The sequence below is a fragment of the Diorhabda carinulata genome, chromosome 8 (assembly GCF_026250575.1).
Source record: "Diorhabda carinulata isolate Delta chromosome 8, icDioCari1.1, whole genome shotgun sequence".
In the NCBI taxonomy this organism is placed as follows: domain Eukaryota; kingdom Metazoa; phylum Arthropoda; class Insecta; order Coleoptera; family Chrysomelidae; genus Diorhabda; species Diorhabda carinulata.
In genome coordinates this window covers 6,035,118-6,058,048 of record NC_079467.1, presented here as the reverse complement: position 1 = coordinate 6,058,048, position 22,931 = coordinate 6,035,118, and the positions used below count along the sequence as shown (strand labels likewise).

Below are 22,931 nucleotides of genomic sequence, written 5' to 3'. Positions count from 1 at the left end.
TGTAATAATGTTGATTTTTAAAATTGGTTTCTTGTAAGCATATTATGTTTGGTGATAGTTCGGAGAGTAGGTTTTTAAGCATTTCGAATCTTCTGTAGAATCCTCTTAGATTCCACTGTAAAATTGAGTTATTATTAGTCATTATTCCTGCGATGATTCAATTGATGATTCAGAGTAGTCTTCTATTTCTTGTGCGATAGTTGACGGGTGTAAATTTAGCTGTCCCGTGATTTTTTTCCTGATTCTTCTACTGATGCTTTTCATTCTTTTGTTTGTAAAATATGGATGCATGTGTGCGAGTAGTTTTAAGAAGCTTTTTGTATCTTCTGTGTATATTTTTGATATACTCAATGGATCTTTTGTTCCTATTGCATTTTCGAAGAAATCAACGGCTTCCGCGAAAGTTAAAATTTGGCTTTCGTCTTCAAATATTTGTTGTGCTGACTCCATTAATTTGTAGAAAGTACTTGTTTGTGTATTTGATTTGTTGTTTGCTATCTTTTTCGCTTTCTTAATTGTTTGTTCGTTTGGTTTATTAAATGTATCCTTTGTTTGTGGTGTAGGTGAAGGTGGAGTTGTGATCTCAGATAAGGTGCGTTTTGTATTCGTTGTATCTGTATCCATGTGTATTTCTGCTAATATGGTTAGTTTTTTAGAATTTCTGCTATCGCTTGTGGATTGAGTGGTATGTTTGAGGTTGGTAGGAGCTATATGTGATGGTATGTCTTCTGTTTGATTATTCACATTTGTTAGGTTTGTTGTGGTCGAGTTCGAAACTGGAGGTTTGTTGTAGATTTGATTGACAATGTTTGTTGATCTTGTTGTATTAGTGTCCATTGGTAATGATGTATTGTCGGATGTAGTGCTTATTGATGTGTTCTGACAATTATTAGAGTTATGTCCTGATCCGTTGCATAAAGAACACAAATGGCTATCATGCGTTAAGAAGATTCGGTATGTAGTATCTTCAAAATTAATGAGCATCGAGGTAGGTATTGTAATTTGTGTGGGAGATATGTAAACAATACGGCGAAAGCTTAGAATGTGTTTAAAGTTTGGGTTAGAAGTACCGATTTTGAGGAATGTTATGGAAGACGACAGATGGAGGCCTAATTGTTTGAGTTCCTTTTCGATAATTTGATGAGGTATAGTTGGACAGACGTTCGATAGTAGTAATCTTTCACTAGGTGTTATAAGTCGACGTACAGAAAGAATTTCGTTATTCACTTTGATTTTTCCATTGCATTTTGTTAAAAATTCGTCCACGTCTTCTTTTTTAGATAGATATATGCATATTCTATTATTGGTTATTCTTGATGAAAATATAATTTTGCTGGGATGGAAAATAGTGCCTACGGCTATCAGGTATTCTTCTAATTTTACTCCATTTAGTGAGCTAATTACTATTGCTTGTTGTTTCGTTGGAAAAATTGTTTTTTGTTGGCTTGTAATGGATGAATAAGATTGTGGAGGGTTATTAGGTAGGGCAAAAGTAAAATTGTTTGTGCTGTTTTCATCCATCTTCTTTGAATCTAATTAACATATTAGTACTTAAACCGGTACTGGTTTCTAAATGTTGTTTTGCTGATAAGCGGCAACAGGTTTTGTACCTTAACTAACAACAATCGTGTTTGATTGTTAGCATTCAAATGTTAAATTCGTTATGAAGATTTTAAATTTGCTTACTTTGAGATGATATATATGGGGGTGATGATTGTGATAATGATATGGTTGTAGTTTTTCACTAAATAACTATATTTACACTTGTAAAATGATTAATCGACGAGAGCTGATTTTTACACGACTTTTCGATGTTTTACCAGGACCGTCACTCCTAGCAATAATATTCATATGAATAAAATCAAAATTTCTGTCAACTCAACAAGTCGAAATATCGTTTTGACTATTCCAAAGGTCGGTCTCTTAACAAATTGGCAATTGAAGAAGAAATTTAACTTTTTGAATTGTTTCCATTTTATGTATATGGTTAACATCAACATTTTTTGATAAAGATATCGATGCACCGGATGAATAAGTTATAAAATCCAAAATTAAATTAGCCGTGCTGGCTTCTTTATGGAGAACTGATTTTTTGCAGGATAATTGGGACTTTACATAAATAGGTTCATATTCATGAAATTAAAATGAAATGAAATTTAGTGTCCTCTTAACTAAATTGAAATTACACTTTATGAAATGATTTATATTAGGAGCGTTGATAGATTCACACTCCTGGAACGTTGATGGCAGAATATTTGACTCAGACTGTGGGTTTGCGGAAAAAAATCTTGGTTAGCGTTCATCCGATTCGGAATCTGAGCTCTCTTCATCAGTACTCATTATCAATAGCTCAATATTTATATTCATCAAATTTCGTTCTCGAGGAAACCAGTTTTCAATTATTTTTTCATTGTTTGGCCAAGGAGCCAAATATGAACATTATAATAATTTGGAAAAAATTGGGAACCAAATCTGGTAAACTTCAGTCTCTGAAGACGATAACTTGGTTATCGAAACGCGCATCAGACAGTGTAATTAAGAGTGTTGGTGTAATTAGTGTATTCAGTATGAATATCATCAACGCCAACGGTTCCAGAAATTCCAACTTATCAAACCAATTTGTCTCGCTATTACTCAAGGGACCATTTTAAAAATTCTTTATTTATATAGTGTTATAGAAATTGTCAATCCCTAATCAGCAGTAAATAATAAAACTGATTGAGTAGGTAAATAAAAAGTTTACCTACCTTTATTACAGTATAAATGAAAAACAAAAGAACTCAATTCTGTAGTATCTGTAAACACACTGGAGAAGAAGGTCCTAGTACAACGTTCTACCACCAGATAGCTCAACCATTCAAATAGAAGTTTTAACAGACTTGTTTAATTGTTACCCACTCCCCCCTATTTTTTTTATTAAGTATATGATACTCATATGAAATGGTGCATTTCATCATAATAGTGTACTTGCAGTGGTCGGTAATTTGGGTAAATAACATATTTAAAAATTTATATATCACTTCTTATTTATGAATTTAGGTTGAATTTTATTTTATTATAACTTAAAATATTATAAATCGCAAATATAAATTGACAGAAAACATATTTCTATTGGTTACTGCGGTTGTGACGTAGAAAGTAAGTAAATACTGAAACGTGGTCGCCGCGTGTCGTCTTTCAAACGCCATTTTGTTGTGAGTTGAGGTAATTGGTTGTTTAGTACCATTTGGATTTTTGTAAGGGTTTCAAAGACTATTCTAATTGAAATGATGGCCGAAATAGGATTTATCGAAGCATGATCGGACAATCTACCTAAAGTAGATGCATTCATGGTTGCTACGTTCTTTGTTAATAATAATATTGTTTGCTTTAACTTTATTAGAATGTAGTAGTAGATTATAGCTTCGAAGGTTATGTTTTGATTAAAGCTTTCGATGTTATAACATTTGTATTATCTTTCAGTGCTATTTACTTACTTTCTACGTCACACTCAGTCATGCGATAACAAATGCGTTTTGGCGCGTCATTTAGGTATTTAAATTTATTTGTTTTTTTATCAACTAATATACTGTTTAAAAAAATTTAAAAATAGTATGTGATTGAAAACGACATACTAAACGTATTTAAGGTATAAAAAAGAGTATTATCAATATACACGAAACTCTTTAATGCTACCACTGAAATTTATAAACTTAACTAAGGTATAAAAAGTTTTGTGCGCCGAATCAGAATTTGTTTGTGATCTCTGTAGGAACAAACCAATGGTTGACATTTCATAATCTTTGAATATTTACAAATAAAATATATTTTTTTTTTCGTTAACAAACTATGAAATGGAACAATAATTCGTGAAATCTAGTTTTTATTATTTGTAATTTATATAGAATGTAAAACAAGTGAAATTAATGATATTTCTTTATGTTGGATGGGTAAATGTATTTAAAACAATGTGATTTTTATATAAACTAGATATTAAGAAAAGGAGGGTACTATAAATATTGTAAATATGTATCTATTATTTGAAAAAATTAATAAAAACTTTCTGTACTTAGAAATTGTAGCCAGATAATTTTTTGGTAATTATACAGGGTGTCCCAAGACGTGTTAAAACTATCTGTATATGGCAAAATACTCATAGTAAAATCATGAATATTTCTACGTTTGGGTTTTCGGATACGATCTTTTTAACTATAATATTTTCAACGATGGCCGACTTCCGGTCCGACTGTAACTTTGTTACTTTGGATAATACACCCGGTATATTAATACATCTTTGAGATCTACGTAAAATTTAAGTCTACTTACTCTAAAAATTTACAGAAAACATTTAATGTCTGGACAACGGTAGGGTTTAGGTAAAAGTATACATGAATTTGCCTTATTTTTTACCCCTGAATGCATTAAAATAGAAAAACCGGGTGGTTCTATTTGAAAAAAATACTTTTTATACACACCCTGTATAAAATGAAGCCTTATTTTTTACCCCTGAATACATTAAAATGGAAAAACCGGGTGGTTCTATTTAAAAAAAAATAAAGAAATTTGATATTTATGAAGTTAACTTTGAACACTTTTTATACACACCCGGTATAAAATATAAAATTTTTCAAAATAGATTCAAATACGTCTGACCTTGCTAAAAGCAAACGAACCGAAACCATTTTCATATCTTTAAGAATATCCTCGCAAAAAAATAATTTATAAGGGTCTGCAATGATCACATTTTTTACAAAAAAATTAATAACTCAAAAAGTATGCATTTTTCGAGAAAAGTTTTTAAACAAAAGTATACTAAAATTTTACGTAGATTTAAAAAATGTATTAATATACAGGGTGTTCAGTTTAAAATAACAAAGTTACAGGCGACTTCCGGTAGAACCGTATTTTGCCATATACAGATAGTCGTGGAACACCCTTTACAGTTTCATTTAGTATCTCAAATCAACTTGCCTTATGAGCAGTTTTTGATAAAAGATAATCGTAGCAAAATATAGTAATATTTCATAGAGTATTCTCTCTTTATAAACTGTATTAACGTTACTGAAAAATTGTTTGACTGCAACTCAATAACTTTTAAATGAAATTCATTCTTGAAAGTCTGGTTTTGATCTTCAGTGTTACAAAGAGGTAGTAGGGTCGCAAAAAATATAAGGGGACGATATTTTGATACTAATTGCTCACTTCTACAGCAGCAGCTAACTAGAATAAAGGTCCGGGAACTCGTTGTTAGGTTAGAACTTAATTATAACAAAAAAAAAATCAAGTTTTTTGTTTTTATTTTGTTAAAGTGTAATATATGATCAGTTTTATTATCTAAACTAGTACATTAAATATGCAATGCAAAACAGTTTATTTTCACATGCCGGAAAAGGGTCCATATTTGATAACGTAGCAAAAAATACCAAAACGCACCTCTGAGATCATATTGTAATATTACCAAGTGAAGATGACTTTTTATCGACTTACACCCACCTCCCATCCTTTGAAAAACATACTTGTTATGTTTAATTTACAGGCTTATGTTGAATGTTTAGGAGAAGGGACCGATAGGTGTCTGCTCCAATCAGAAGCTCTATTTTGGTTGCTTCAAAGAATGTGGGATTTGTTAAAGTAATATACGAGAGAATGTCTATAATGTTGGAATTAAAGTCGAAAGCTGGAAATAATTTCTGAAATCATCAAACGGTGAAGGTTGGTTTTGGTCTACCAAACCTTTCGAAATAAAGTTTGACATGAGACAATTGTCTAGTAATGTCTTACATGTGTTTTTTTTTTAATAACAAAAATTCCCGGACAACCAAATATTGGTGGAAAGCTGGGGTTTACCATTACAAAAAAAGTTTTAGAAATCCCCCATGTGTGCTACAAAAATTATTCGGAATCAAAGGTCAAAATTTGACGTTTTTTAGATTTTTCTCAAAAACGGAGAGTTTAATAAAAAAAAACCTCAAACCAAAGCTGTAGATCTTAAAATTCACAACAAAAATAGTCCTCGTGATAATTTAAGGGAACAACACCCGTCAAGTTCTAGATATTACCTTATTATTGATATTGCTTTTGATTATTGGGTTAACTATTGTTTTGATTTGATGTGTTAATCAGATTCATACTTTTGAAAGTCTACTTCAACAGTCATATCTTCTTCGATTTCTTCTTCTTCTTCTTCTTCTTGCTGGATGTTCATAAATTGTTCAAATGTGGCTGAGTCATTGGTCTCTTCATTAAAATCACAAGAATCTTTCTCTATTATACTCAACTGGACATTTGAGCAAGACTGACCTTGGCAATTGGTGCACAGCAACTCGATTTTTTACAGTCACATTTGGCATTGCAACCTTTTGTCAGTTCAGTTGATTACCTAGGTATGTTTAAACTTGATAGTATACTCGATACAAGTGTTGAATAGCAGATGCTAATGTTGGTAGTTGGTAGTTGTACTCGTTTCTTATTTCGCGTATTTTTTACATAAGTTAAGTTCGGAGCTCCATAAACCGCAAGAAGAAAACGAATTCTTTCCGTAATTTTTGTTTAAGGTGTGTAATCAATTTCTGTAACTACTTCAGTGCAATCAGTTTTTTTTTCAATAATATACATACTGACGTTTTGCTTCTTCTGTACATTGCTGACAAAATAAAATTTTGTTTCGGCATTTGGGATAAGCAGATAAACTTTCTGAAGAATATACACTGGCGAGCAAAAAATTGAGATATATAGAAATAATTTTATCCTCAATATTGATAAAGATTAGTAGGCGTTAAAGCAAATTTTTTCCGAGACTTGACAGCTGTCATTCGATGTATTCGAGTACGACTTTGATGAAAAATGTGCCTTTGCGCTAATTGAACATTCACATTTCCCTTGCCTGTTTTCCAGTTTACTGTTGATTTTTTGTGTAAAACCTAACGATTGCAAAGTGTAGTGATTTAACAGGCTCATAATGTCTTTAGATCAGATTGTTGTGGCAAGAATTGTTGCGCTGTTACAAGATGGTCGGGGGCAACGTGAAACTGCAAGAATTGTTGGTGCTAGTCTTTGTGGTGTGTAAAGGGTGTATCAGCGCTTTCTGGAGACTGGCCTTATCACTAGAAGACCAGGGTCTAGGCGAAAAAGAGTTACTACTCAACGAGATGACCGGTTTTTGGTCTCCACAAGTTTGCGGCATAGGACAGCTACTGCGGTTTCACTGCGAAATCAGTTGGAAGAAGTGAGAAATGTCAACGTTAGTAAATGGACCGTTAGAAGAAAACTTCATGCTGCAGGACTGTCATGCAGAAGAATGGCTACAGGTTCCCCGTTGCCACGCCAGCATCGGACTGCAAGATTGACATTTGCCAGAGATCACTTTCGTTGGAATGGTGACTGGAGCTGGGTAATGTTCTCAGATGAGTCGCGTTTGTGCCTTACTGGGTTAGATGGGCGTCGACGAGTGTGGAGAAGACTTGGGAAAAGATATGCTGAAGTTTGAATTGACGAGCGTCTTCCATTTGACGGTGGGTCAAATATGGTTTGGGCGGGAATCACTGCATAAGCTCGTACAGAGTGGGTTCTCTAACCTCTCACAGGTACATTACGGAGGTGCTAGAAGACCATGTTATGCCTTTCATGGTGACTATGGGGGAACGTGGCATTTTTACGCAAGATGCGTAACTACATACAGCCAGAATGGTCAGGGAGTATCTAAATAAGGTAGAAATTAGACGGTTTGACTGGCCAGCCCGCAGCCCAGACATGAATTCCAAAGAACATGTCTGGGACAAGTTGGGACGACTGATCCGTAGGCACACACCAGCACCAAGAACTGCCCAGGAGCTGAGAAGATTGCTGTTGCAGGAATGGGATAACATCGACCAGAATGTGATCCGCAACTTAATTCAAAGTATACCGCGCCGACTTCAAGCAGTCATCAATGCAAGAGGAGGGAATACACGTTATTAGTGTCAAGTTTTTTTATTTTGTTCGTTCCATATCTTCCCCAACAACAAAATGTTGAATTTCGCCCAAAATGTTAATTTGTTGCTTTTTCAGAATAAATCATTAAATCCAAAAAAAATTCATTTTTCTTTGGTATAGAGTATCACATTCAGCTTACAAAAGCACATGCAATGATGTACAGTTTGCGAATACTATCTGTAAACGAAAAATTTCAAAGAACGTGAAAATTTTAAAGTGAACTCAATTTTTTGCTCGCTAGTGTATAATATAACATTATGTCTCAAAAATAATACTCGCAAGAATAATTCCGATACAACAAACGATTGAAATTATTAAATTTATTAGCTTATTTTATAAAAAATTGAAATAATAGAAATTTTTTAATATAAATATATTTTTGAGACCACAAAAAATTAATTTCAATTAAGTAAGAAGTAATCGCGGACGCGCACTAGCCTCTGATCTCGCAATTTAAAACCTACATAACATTATAACTAACGGTCGAAAACATATAATTGGAAGAGGTCAAAATGTTCGTATTGATTAGCACTTTAAGCTACTATAAGGTGCATCTCGATTTTTTACATTTGTATACCCTTAAAACACAAATTACGGTGAAAATTTTTTACATTGAAACTTCTGTATAAATTGAGAAAAAACGTCAATTTTGCAATAATTTTGCATTATATTGACGGTAACTTTTTAAATAGTAATTTAATGCTAAAAACTGTAAATAACTTTTTTGTATTTTTTTTTAAAACTAATCTTATTCTTTAGAAACTTTTTTTCATATCTCTTTTTGTTTAAGATTTATAGCTTTATAAACAAATTACTGGACCAGATTTGGGCTCGGCACCCTCGAAAAATCGATTCCACTCATTAAAAAACTTAGCAAGATGCTCTAAAACTGAAGGGAGAGTATGAACGGCTACGGGACCCCCCCTAGCTGCCGCACTATAGAACTTGGCATTTATTTTACATCATCCGTTTTCTTTTAGAACATCTACTTTACTTGCTAAGCTGTCTAAAAATTTACGGATTTTATGACTCCACACCCTTCATAGTAATTTATTAATTTTATTTTTACATGAAAGCCTCTACTTTTACCTATTTTTCAATCGAGTTACTAACATTATTAAGGCAATTGTCATATCGTCCAATTATCTTGTTAATCCCGTCTTAAAATTATTATTGTATGTCTTGGCAACCACTTTAACCTAGCCACTATGACATCGTTGTCAAGGCACTCATCGACCAGTTGTTCTTCAAATGGAGAAACATGGTAATCACTGGGCGCTAGATCGTGACTGTAGGGAGGATGATTAAGTTGTAGCAATTCGAAAGACTGTTGTTTTGATTCTGGTTTAAAGAAGATCAATTATGTTTCATCGCCTGTCACTATCTTGCTCAAAAATCATTCCTTCTTTGTCTTTTTACTAATGGAATTTGGAGGCACCGTTCAAACGCTCTATTGAATTTTTAGGTATTTTCCTACCAAATGACAGAAGATCGAACACTGCGCTCCTCATTGTGCCTATTGGTGCGATGATCTTAAAACTCCTTGAATCAATCTATAACTTATAACGTTTTTTCTGTATCTGTACACCTAGTGTGCCTTTAGCGCTAAGAAAGAGGATAATAACCCGTTCTTCGTGATTAGCATGACCCGATTGGGAGAAGCCGTATTGGCCTATCTTCGTTGTAATTACAGGTACACAGTGCGCATTGGGATTTCCAAACGTTATCTACATTAAAAAGCATCGTAAACCAAAATAAACCAAATGCTAATGATGGCGCAATCCATGTTCAATATATTTACATGAGCATATATACAGATTGTTAGCTTTACCTCTACCTTCCAAAATTTTAAATGTCTGAAATGTCGATTGACGAATTTCTGAAAGGTCAGAAATTGGTCATAAAAGGTCAGTTTGGTCTTAAAAATTGGCCAGCTTAGGAAATTCTTTATTGAAGGTTAAAATTTTTCAAGGTCATTGAGGAATTTTAGCATCTCAATTGCAAAAAAATAATTGGTCAGCTTATAGTATCGGGTCTTCTTCGTCTCCTTCCAGAGGTTAGCGATCCAAATGGCTATGGTCGCACGAGAAATAGCAGCTCTGAAAATTTCTGTAGACTTCTGTGCGAGCCATCTGCGCAAGTCTTCAGCCATGAATTTTGCCTATGGTCGATCGACCGTTTCCCTTCGATCTTCCCTTCTATTTTCAGGCGGAGAATCTCGTATCGCTAGCCTCTCATTATATGTCCTAGGTACTGCAACTTCCTCTCTTTGATTGTCGTGAGAAGTTCTATATATTTAGACATTTGCTGTAGGACCTCTGTGTTTGTCTTATGTTCCGTCCAAGATATCCGCAGCATTCGTCTGCTGGCGTACATTTCGAACGCATCAATTTTCTTCTCTGTGTCCGCATCCATGGTCCAACCTTCGCATCCGTACATTAGAACAGAAAATATGTAACACCGTAACACCGAAGAATTCTGGTCCGGAGTTCCAGGCTGAGGTTGTGTCCTCATATTGTTCAGAGTTTTCCGCGCTTGCTCAATTCTTGATTTGATTTTGGGTCGCGTTGCTGGTTGACGAGCGTGCCCAGGTATCTTAGAGATTACACTTGTTCAATGATCCCTCCATGGAGTCTTGAGGTGGTATCTCCTTGTATTTTTGAGAATACCAATAGTTTAGTCTTGGACGTATTCATATAAAAACTGAATTGCTCGCTATATTCTACAATAACGTCCATAAGAGATTGAGTATTGTGTTAGTTTAATTTAATATTAAGAAAAATTTGTCATTGTCGTATTGCACATGCTTTGGAACGGTTAGTTGTATAAGGTCAGTGAGCATTTACAACAGCTTTTTAATATGAACCATACAGAGTGGCTTTCTTGAGAAAATAAAATTGGACGTGTACTACTAGCTAATATGAGTTATCTGGTTTCATATCCCCGTAAATCCATTATTAATAACTTTATGACAATGACAAAAAAACTAGTTGAGTAGGTTTTTCTGAGTATTTTTAAGAAACTTTGTTTATCAAAGCTTTGTCAATGTGTAATATTAAAAATATAAAAAACAGGTGTTGGGAAATATGTAAGAATATACTTATTAACGTGTAATAATGTTTGGTGGACTCTCCTACCAAAATATCGATTTAGGGAATTTTGACAATATTAAAAACGGATTAGACGTGGTTTGAAAATGAAATAACAGATAATCATCTCACTTTTATTTGAGAGAAATATTAAAGCAAAGTTAAGTACGCAATTGCCTAAAAAACAAAATACAAAAAAACTATTAAATTAACAAGTCGGGAATATCGTCAGTTTGTTCCATGATGTAAAGACTACAAGGTGTGTTCTTCCCAAGGGCTCATTTTCGACTCGTTCTGCGCATCTCTTTGGGAGCGAATTCTCATTGGCTGCTTCCCAGCTGGTGCGCAATAGCACACCTTATAGTCTTTACCATCATGGTTTGTTCACAAAAACTATTGACTTGATCTTCGACACCGGAATTATTAATGGGATTATGATCGAAAGATCTTTTCACTACCTGCTTTAGTATTTCAGAACTTCTACACTCCTTACCGTAGTGCTTATCTAATAGGTTATCCATATCCTAAAGTTTTAAGTTTTGGTTTTATTCCAGTGGAGATTGGCTTTGGTAGAATATATATAATAAAACCTCTGCAAACCTCTTTAAATACTCTGTATCTGATCGAAAAGATAGCTCACCTGGAGTTATTTATATCACGTCGTATAATAAATATATTGCATTGGTTAAATTTAAAAAGTCAGTGGGAAACTGGTTTCAGGATTTGCGGTTTTCCAGTCACTGTGAGGAACATCGTTGTCTAATTGAAAAACTTTTGCATTCTACTCGGAGGTATGTATGTATGAATGGCCCACCACAGGGAATACCAGCTCAATTGTTTTCACGGCTCTTATGTGGCAAAAGCTTAACCATTTAGAAAACATAGACCACAAAATAGTATTACTTCAATGGATTTGGTTAGATGTGAAACTCAAATTAGATGGATTATATGTAATTTGATTTTAAAGTTAATTTTACATTGGGTTTAGGAAGTTTTACGGCCAACTGAATGAAAAGGTCGATAGAAAGAATACATTCCCACATAATGGCGTATAAAAGTTGTTTTGACTGAAAATGTAGTTAGAGGGGCAAGAAATCAGATAACTCATATGTAATAGTGGAAGAAAAAATATGATACTCTTGTGAATTACGATCAAAGTGTCTTGGGATTGGGGGATGATAGTTAACTAGCTTACTTTATAATAATATCATATAAAAATGAATTGTTTAAATTAAAAATATTCTATTTACATAAAAAATTGCCAATGGAATTGATTTCTAGCAAGCATTTATTATAATTTGATGTAATTTTTTTATTATTATACCAAACTGACCAAAAATTTATACATTTATATCAATTATCAGTGAGTACTTCTTGATCGCGAATAGGTGAAATTTTTTGTTTTTACGCGAATGAGGTGCTAAAATTTCTCAATGACCTTGAGAAACGTTAATCCTTAATAAAAATTCTGTAACTCTGACCGATTAATGAAACCTACTGACCTCTTATGACCAATTTCTGATCCTTCACATGGAATTAAATGGTCAAGTGAAATTGTGCACATGAGGTACTAAGATCGCGAGCTGAATTAGTTGCAGTACTAGTGGACGCAATTATGGTTCCCGTGCAGGGTGTAAAATATTCATTTTCATAAAAAAAAGTTAAATCCGCGCTTTAAGAATTGAGAATTTAGCACATCACTACTTACCATATATGTTTAATACAAAATACGTGAAACTATAGTAAATTGATATGAAAAAAATTGATCTCTATCATGAAATTTTCCTAGATTTTGTTCAGAAAGTGAGTGGATCGTAGATTTCATTTTGTGATTTAAAAGAAGAAACTTATGAGATGTTGTAAAACTTTTGTAATTGTAATATTCTCCTGAACGACCTTCACGTTTTATATTTTAAGTTATTGTTTAATAACAAAGTAGAACAAATATCATTTTTCTCTAACATATTATCTGTATAATTGTATTGTAAAACTTTCTTATTGCACATGTTATAAAGTTTTCGCACTGAACTTCATGTTGTAACTACGTTATTCTGTATTGTGAATATTGAAATATTGATATTTTTTCACGAATATGATTAAATATAGTAAAAATAAGGTCCAAAACGTTTGGTGTAACATATCCTCTAAGCAATATCCGAACGGTGCTAATTTGGATTATTCAGAAACATCTAAAACATAAATAAGATTGATATTATAGATTCTTGGTGATTTTTCTTCTCAAACCAAACGCTTGAGCACTTATTTCACCTCACTAAAGTCAGAAGTCTAGTATCTATCGTAAAAAAAGCTCATTACACTTTTCTTATTTAGTTACTGATTCGACGACGGCGAAAAGTTAAATTTTCAATTTTCTTTCTTAATGTTTTAATTTAATTCAATCCTTCATTTTTTCATCCTTCATCGTTTTTATCTTTATATAATTATCGCACTGCGCTCCTACCCAGTACATAATTTTTCATCGATGTGTATAGTTATTTGCACTTGGTTAAAATGTCTGTCTACCGTTCTGCGTAGTCTGGGTATGGAAACAACATTTTACATTAAAATTTATACACTTATACTGTGTCCATCCAAGAAGCGGAATGCTCGAAAATATTATGTATATTATGTATAGTTTACTTTATCTGTAAGTCGAGTGAGTGCTCAAATTGAGGAACAATGCATTTACGGTAACGTTTCTCAATGGAGAGGCAGGTCCGGCGAAGCATGTTAAGCTGCCTGCGAGGAGTTTCTTCAATTGCAGTTCGGAGGTCCTCTTGCAGAAACGTGGTCCTGGAGAAGGCCTCTCATGAAGAAATCACAGGGTGTCAGGTCACATGTCCGTACGGGCCACTCAACGATTCCTCGTCTGTCTATCCATTATATAAAATGAACATTAAGGTATTACCTCACACATAACGCGTAGCGCGGCGAAGCTCCATCCTGCATCCCACGTAAATCTACGAAAATTTACAGACAACTTTGGTCAGTCACGTGAGTCTCAAAAAAATACGGACATAATAGACCTCTCGATCGGATACCTGCCCAAACTCACACCCCAGGCAAGTTTAATTCTTGACATGAGGATTCTGGTCGTTCCAGTACACGCAGTTATGCCGATTTACCGTACCGTTCAGCTTGAAAATTACTTCATCCGGCCAAAAAATTGAAGAGTGGAATTGCGATCGAAATCACCCTCGATAGCCTCACTGCAAATTGGTGGCACTGCTCAATTAACGTCAGCGCCATTGATTCCGTATTTTCGTTAGCTGATATAGACACCGGTCGTCTAGAACACGGCGCCTCGGAAACGGAGCTCGTTTTCAAGAATTTCTGGTAGCTCTTCCACACTGTTGAACAATTTGGTAGCGGCGAGCTCGGAAATTGTTGTTGAAATTCGGTAAACTTAGTTTCATAATCCGCGTTCGTACGCAGATACGACGTAATAAAAAAACTCTTTCTTGAAACGTGAACTTGTATCGGTTATTCATTCTGAAATTGCAACTACTCGACGAGACGGTGTTATCATAACATAGACACAACTGTCAAGCACGAACATGATTCGTTTTAATCTTTTTTGACAGCGTTGTCAGACTTATGAGCGAACCTTCAAAATTACAGCATTACGTAGAGAACGTTTATTGAACCGTTGTGTGAATTGATCGCGTATGTATTGCAGACTTGCACATGAGCGAAAATAATCTTGTACCAGAAACACTTCGTCCTCTGCACTTAACACTATTTCTAACAATTAGGCTCTACTAATTAATTGTTTGAGGATTACTTGACAGTATACCAGCTAACTAGTTAACCTTACTAATTAACTTGGGAAGTATTATTTTGATAAGGGTTCTGTTCACATTAAAATCAAAAATTTTTGAACGAGTGAGGCTACAATGGAACTGAGTGGAGTTAGTAGTAAGTTCATTGAAACATTTCAATGTAACACATATAAAATGCAAAAATATACTTGCTTTTTACCTTCCGACACATTGTCAAAACAAACAAAAATGAACTTATTTGGAATAATGAAACCATTTGAATGCTTAGTTGGAATTTCTGGATCCGTTGGTGAACACACTGTTTACACCCACCAACTCTCACAATTACACTGTCTGACGCGTGTTTTTATAACCAAGTTATCGTCTTCAGAGACTGAAGGCAAACTAAAATTAATCAAGCAATCACTAGTAATAAAAGGCTTTATTACTAAGTTGGAATTTCTGGAACCGTTAGTGATATTCTTACTGAATATTCACTCTGATTACACCAACACGCACAATTACACCGACTCACGCGCGTTTCGATAACCCCTTCAGAGACTGAAGGTTATCTGACTTGACTTATCTGTTTCATACCAAATTTCCCGCCAATTAGCCTTCTCCCGCGAAAATTAATTCCAGCGGGAAAAAACTCCTTGGCGGAAATCTTCAAATTTATTCCTTGGCTACTAAACTATAGAGTGGGTTGTAATAAATTGACCATTTGTCCCTATTTAAGCTTTTCTTACATTTAGTAATTTCAATGAGTTCAAATGCATCCAAAAATTTATTATTGATTAATTTTTTAACAATTTTACATTATTAATATTTTTGTAATGATTTTGACTGGCAGCGTGATCAGTTATACTCGATTTTTCAATCCGTCCATATTTACAATGAGCTATGTGCTCTTTAAAACGGACATTAACGGATCACTTAGTCTGCCCAATATAGTGCTACCCGTCACAATCATGTCAGCTAATTTCATATATACCATTCTTCTCCAAATTTGGTATTTTATCGATTAATTCACTCTCCACTTAACAACAAAATGAAAAACAAGAAAAATTGGCTGAGGTACTTTTCAATCCTGTTTATACGAAGCGATTGGAAAGAATATTTAACAGAGGGTGTTTTAAATTGGTTTATAAATGGTGGATGCATTTGTAACATTGAAATTGCTAAATGTGAGAGAAGCTTAAATAGGGACAAACGGCCAATTCCTTACTCTATAATTTATTAGTCAAGGATTAAATGTGAAGATTCCCGTCAAAGGGGTTTTCCCGCTGGAATTAATTTTCGCGGGAGAAGGTTTATTAGTGAAAAAATTTTGTATAAATCAGGTAAGTCAAGTTAATAGGTTTTAGATTACCTTCAGCCTCTGAAGACGACAACTTGGTTATCGAAACGAGCGTGTTCAGCATTTAAGTGCTACTGTTTAACCTGACACATATCTAGATGAATAAATTATTTATTATATGTACATAAACCTACCAACCATACTAGCATTAGCTTGTGGTGGGTAGTTGTCACTAATAGAGTCAATAGAGTTATCCGTCTAAGTAATTGAAAAGACCTATAATGTTCGTATAGATTGGGAAGAATATATTTCAATCTAAGCTATCTCAGAATTAATTGAGGCTATTGTATTAGAAGATAGTTACACCATGTATCTTTAGAACGCTTTGATTTCTAAATAATTATTCATAATATAAACAAAAGTAGTCGTTTTCTCTATATATTATTCACAGATAAATTTTCCAATGTCAAGCATGTAACTTAGTAGATACTGAGAGCAGTGGATATTTTTTCTCTAAGAAATATTTTATCAACCAATTTTTAAACCTTGTTAATGCTTACAACTAATTAATATGTTTACTTACCCTTTGTATAGACTTGCTGAAATCAAATTAACACAAGGTTTCCTAAAATATGATAACGGTAATAGAAAAAATATTAACTTCTAAGAATATATGGAACAAGAGAAAGTAAATTCTGTAATACATATTTCTTAATAATTAAATGTTATAGCAAAATTCTGCTGATCTCACATATCATATTTTCAAAATATATATTTACATTTTAAATGTCTTTTTATTTGGTCGTTTACCGATTCCTTACATACGAGAGACAACACTTTTCATCCAACAAGAATAGTTTCTAAACTATGGTATGGAATTTTCTAGTTAAACGGTTGCAAAGAAATTGTTGTTCAGAAGTCTGGTCTCTACTGTGAGGCCCCTTAACTCCTCAGGTATTCAACTTGGTAAGTTAAATCGCCCCCAATCGTCATATTTTAGTCTCGTTTATACGCCTCTGCACTTTGTCGTTTCTTATGCGGGACACACCCTATATCGTAGGGGGTATAGAAGTAGACTTTCTTACTACGACCCGTATGTATGTGGCATAAGATTTTAACTGGGTGACGTTTGTTTTCAATCAAATAGAGTTAAATTATGGTTTTATGTATGCGAATATATTTTTATTAATATAAATGATTTATCCCTACTTAAACCCCGCCACTGAAATGTTGAAATAAATAAAAGTCTGGAGTAAAATATTATGTTTTATTGATATATCTAAAATTTGTTTATATTCTAAACAAATAGTCACTTATTTAATATAAAAATCACAGTATGCATAAAATCTGACACAAATATCTAGCTTAATGTTAAACACAGCCTTATTAGAAATATGGACGAATGAATTGATTTGTTAATTGAATTCAAATAAAGAAAAAAAATTGTAGATTGTAGAGCCTGACTAGATAAAATCCCATTTGAAATTATAGATGGCTATTGAAGTTAAAAGTGCTTTAAAATGAAATCAACTACATAATATATTCGATCCAGCCACAAAATAACGCATAAATTCATTAGTAAATCAACAGTAAGATGAAAAAATTTTTTATATCATTATTAATCTATAATATAAGGGGAATAATCATTTAGTAATGATTTTCTTCAGTTGGAACATATTCTGAATTTCTTTGCTAAGCTGATATCAAAAACGTAAGACAAGCTGATTCCTTATACTAAAGGGTGAACAAAAACGTAATCGCTCAAATAGTGTCATAATTCAAAAAAACACACTATTGAATAACTTTCTTGTTTAATTTTCGGATGATAAGTCAAAAACTGACAAAGTTACTGTAATAATTTAAGTTTTCTAGCACCAATCAATGGTACAATAAAATATATTGTCTGAATTTTTTTGGACTGTACTAAAAAGTAAAGCTGGCAACGTGTTTTTCTAATTTGACAGTTATAAATATACTAGAACAGTTCAGTATTGCAAATATATCATATAGCCGCATTTAACAAACGGATCAGTTGTTAATGTAATGAGGACTAAGCGAAAGTTCGCACATAATTTCCTGAAATGCGTCCAGAAATGCATATTTCCTAAGTAGAGAATTAAGACACGTTGGGGAAGTACTGAATCAATAATAACTAAAATTTATGTAGTTATTCAACCGTTTTTAGACAGGACATTCTCAAATCGATGAATCAGAAGTATACAAAAGTGAACTAGTCTACTAAATCACTTATCGAACACAATTTTTACACTACCACTACACCAACACCCACAATTACACTGTATAACGCACGTCTTCAGAGACTTACATTGAGTCTGTGAATACGATAATGTGGTTTTCGAAACACGCGCCAGATTGTGTAATTGTGAGTGTTGGTGTAGTGGTACTGTAAACAGTGTGAATATCTTTCTAATATACTTCATTTTATGGAGTTATTTGAAATCTGAAGTCTACATTAACAGACATAGATATAGGATATAGATATAAGATATAAAATAACGTCTGCTGTTCTATTAAATGTTTACAACTCATTTTTCATTGGTCAAAGTGCAAGAATTAGAATATTTGTATTTTTTTTTCAAATGAATTGACATAAGTAACTTTTGGGTTTTGTTGTCACATTGTAGCAATTTTCAAATTTGAAAAATAGGAAGGTTGGTTTTTTTAAATGAAAGTATAAATGAAGCCAAATCAAGCAACACATAAGGACACATTGGAATATCAAATATCGGAAATAATCTATGCAGATGACTCGGTATCAATCGCTACAGACAAAAACTTAATAATATAAAATACAAGATTTGAGAACATCCACATGAGGATAACTGAGAAGGAATTAAAAAAAAAATGGGGGATTTTAGTTACGTCTTCGTGACGACAGCAATATCTACAATTTGGGACTTCACCGAATATTTAATGTGGATGAAACCGAGCTTACTACAGTCCAGAAACCACCAAAGATAGAAAACATTTGGCCATGTATGATATTTTATAGAAAGAACATGGAAAACGGACTAGTTTATGAAACTCCCACTAGCACTCTTGAGCTAGCACAAGAATCAGGATAGATGCACAAAGAGTTGTTTGTAAAAAGGTTGAAACGTTTACACGCACATACGAAATCTAGCAAAGACGTTCTGTTTTATTTATTTGTTATATTTACTCAAGTCATAGAAGTCATATGCCAAAGAAAATAGTATAAGAGTGTTGTGTTTACCGTCAAATTGCACCAATAGAATGCAGCCCTTGATTATTTGTATTCATGGACCACTAGAAACATATTTCGATCAAGACATTTCTAATAGGCTAAAAAATCATCCAGGGCGCGTTGTTACCCATTTACAAATCGAGTATTTGTTTAATGGAGTGTTTGGAAAAGCAGCAAATATTCAGCAAATGCTTGTTAATCCTGATATTTTTCCAGACTACATGTTTGGATTGGCAGAGGCCAAAAATATTCCATTGAATCAGGTGGATATTGTAGACAGTGCATTTAAACTTTCCTTCACGATTGACTTTAACTGAGTGTATCAACATTTCTTCAATCCAAGAAGATCCTAGTAACGATGTTGTATCTATTTTAAATCCATCAGCAACAAATTACGATGAAGTAGGTTCTTCACAAAACACAACGCAAGTCATCACCAATGCTGATATTGGAGTTGCTGATTCTGATGTGATGAACCTGAATTCAGAAACATATGTACTCGTAGATGAGTGTAATACAGTTGAGATAGCTGGAAAGCGTCGATGACGGTATGACGGTGTGCGACCAGGTCCATCAGAGCAATTACTGACATATCCATTTGCTACTATTTCGTCAACACCACAGGAGCAGTTCATTCGAGGCCAAGAAGAAAAATTGAAACCCCTCACATGTCATTGGCTTCTAACTCTAAATACGCAAGGAATTATTATTAAATACAGCCCAAAAACGCTTTACCATCAGAGGAGTGATTGAGGCAGTGTACAAATGCTCTGATATATGATCAGGAAACGAAGGTTTGATTTGTGTGCACATTTTGTCCGTACTATATGGACAAAATGGTTTTTGTGAGTAGCTATATTTTTTCTCAAGATATATTTTGTTATATTTCCAACTTAATTAGAAGACTGTGTTACTGTACGTCAATAAACCTAAGATGAATAAAACCAATTGAGACTGATTATAATACTCTTAAATAAATAGATATGATTGAAAAACAAAACGCCCTGTCGTTTTGTCTGTACTTCTTCCATGAGTAATAACAAAAAATTTCTAAATATACGTAAATAAAACAAAACTGGAACAAGTGGATAGCTTCAAATATCTAGGTTCAAAAATAAAGGGAGAATTCAGGATGAAATGAAGGAGGTAACACGAGCAGCTAAAAAATAGTATCAAAGATATCGTCCTGGTTAAGGAAGAGATTTCTCAAGAAATGAAAACACAAAAGAAATAAGATACATAACATGGAGCTTTGATATTCAAGGAAAATATAAGTTAGAACAAAAAAGAACAGGAATAGTAATAATACATCAAGCACATGAAAAATATAGATAGAAAACTTATAGAAACTAAAATAGAAGAAACGGAATTAAGTTGGTTTGGACATGTTACAGAAATGGGGGAAGACAAAATGGTTATTCGAGCAAACAGCAAAAACCATAAGGAAGACCAAGAAAAACATGAAATGAGGAACTGAAGATGACGACAAAACAAAGAAAAATTGAATGGATTGGGACATTATAAAAAGTAATGGATAGAAAAGTGTGGAGGATACTTTTGAGAAGTGAAACTGCATCTTAGCTCAACTTCATACTAGCATTAGTATTAAGTATTTCATTTAAAACTTTTGCCCACGTCATAATAGAAAAGTTGTAATTGCACTAGATTATTCTTCTGAAAAAAATCTAATTGAAATCAATAAACATCTTGTTTTGATTTTTTGCTCACTGTTAATAATCTATTTATGCGTTACTTTATAAGCCCACTGTAATAATCTTGTGAAAGGAGTCTAGTTGTATAGGGTCTCGAAAAAAATTATTGTCTTATATTTCTAAAAACTAGATTTTTTCATTATTTAACAAATTTTATATCAAAGACCAAAAAAATTTAAAAACGCGATCATAATCTATAACATAATTAGAATAAAATATCGTCTCCGGTTTATTTTATAAATAATATTAATAATAGTAATAAAGAATACTAATTACTTATTTTTCAGAAATTTTAATGTATACATCAAGCCAAAATGCATTATCGAATTTTTGATCATAATTTGAATAACATTCATTTCTGATATACATTATTCTTATCCAGCCATTCGTGACACAGTAATTATTTTCATCAATTTTGATAAAAAAATGTGATTATAGACCAGTAATATGAGTGAAAAAAGTAGGAATCTTGGAATTTATCTCTAATAATCGAAAAATTCGATTAATCTTTATTTTAGCATTCTAAAAGTTATCTCACAACTTTCAAAAGAGATTGACTGAATATTCTCGTTATAAAAAACACATTTTAATTCCGCATTTATTCAGTAGTACGTATTCTGTTATTTAAAAAAAACTTTCTTTGGAATATCAGAGGAATTTTAATCATCTAACTCAACATTATATGAACACGGACTTTTTGCTCAAACAGTATTATCACCATTATCACACTTAAAGCTCAGTAAACCTGTTCAGTTTTCCAATGTTGCGACTCATCAAAACATTAACCATCTCTATTATCAAGTTAGAGCGCTAGTAATGGGGTTGGATTATAAGGAACTAATTACAATATATTCCGAGTGCAAGAATTGTAGAGGTTCACGATGTAGATATAAGAAATCGGTGTTAAAATGTTTTACGGGTTGTGGCCAGAAATTGGCAAGCTTGTCTTCAGACTTCTTCGTATCGGGCAATGTAGATGAAGTCGGTACTTTTGATCCCCAAATCATTGAAGACTTGGAGACAAAAGTCCTTGACGACCCAAATGATAATAATGAATTATAGATCTATATTTGATTATCGAATTTAATAATTTATAAAATTGCAAATTATCTGTGAATAATTTTCTAGGCGTTGTATACTGTATTGTAGAATGAGATTAACAGCTGACATTGCATTCTGTTTCTATCTAAAAACAGTTTCGTATATATAAAAAGGAGAAAATAGTAATAGTAAATGATACATATATATGAAAGCTATTAGAAACGAGATTTTTGTAAACTTTCATGTTAAATACTTTAAAACGCGAACACGAGATTTTATGAGACTTTTGAAACAACTTTTAAAATGCAAAAATGAAGTTTTCTTCTTATTATAGATCTTCGTGAAGTAAACAATCTCTCTAATAAGATTAACCTATTTTGAGCTTTATCTAAACTTATTCGTTTTAAATATTTCAGGTCAATAGAGTCTATTTTTTTAAACTAATCTCATTATGTTCTACTGTATTATTTTCATTAATTTTATTTTTTTTCTGATCATCATTACTATTCTCTACGCATGTATCTTTGGTTAAATTATCACTGAGATTTTCGTCGATTTTTTCCAACGAATTCGTTTTCGTTGTCGTACATTTTTTTTCTTTGTCTATTAGTGATTCATTTAATGAATCCGTCGATTTGGATGAGGGTGCATTACCTTCAGATTTTTGACTAGATTTGATACTTGTCAGACTTCCAAATTGTCCGTTCAATGTAGAGAGTTCATTGTCCAAAATCTTCACCGATTTTAAATCTGGTGTTTGGTTACCTGATATTAATTCTTTGGAGTGTGATTTCGAAATCTGTTTATCCTAAAAACGTGAAAACATAAGATTATTATATATTGAGGTTATGA

At 33.0% G+C, this 22,931-nt stretch overlaps 1 protein-coding gene across 3 annotated transcripts in view; it reads right to left on the bottom strand.

Annotated features, from left to right (window-relative positions):
* Positions 1 to 17,353: 17,353 nt before the first annotated feature.
* Positions 17,354 to 22,931, bottom strand: part of LOC130897001 (uncharacterized) — an 85,345-nt gene continuing 79,767 nt past the window's right edge. For all 3 annotated transcript variants that reach the window (XM_057805460.1, XM_057805462.1, XM_057805461.1), the window contains exon 8: positions 17,354 to 22,887. In XM_057805460.1, the coding sequence (XP_057661443.1) occupies positions 22,507 to 22,887 (381 nt within the window). In that variant the 3' untranslated portion in view covers positions 17,354 to 22,506. The remainder of the gene's footprint in view (positions 22,888 to 22,931) is intronic.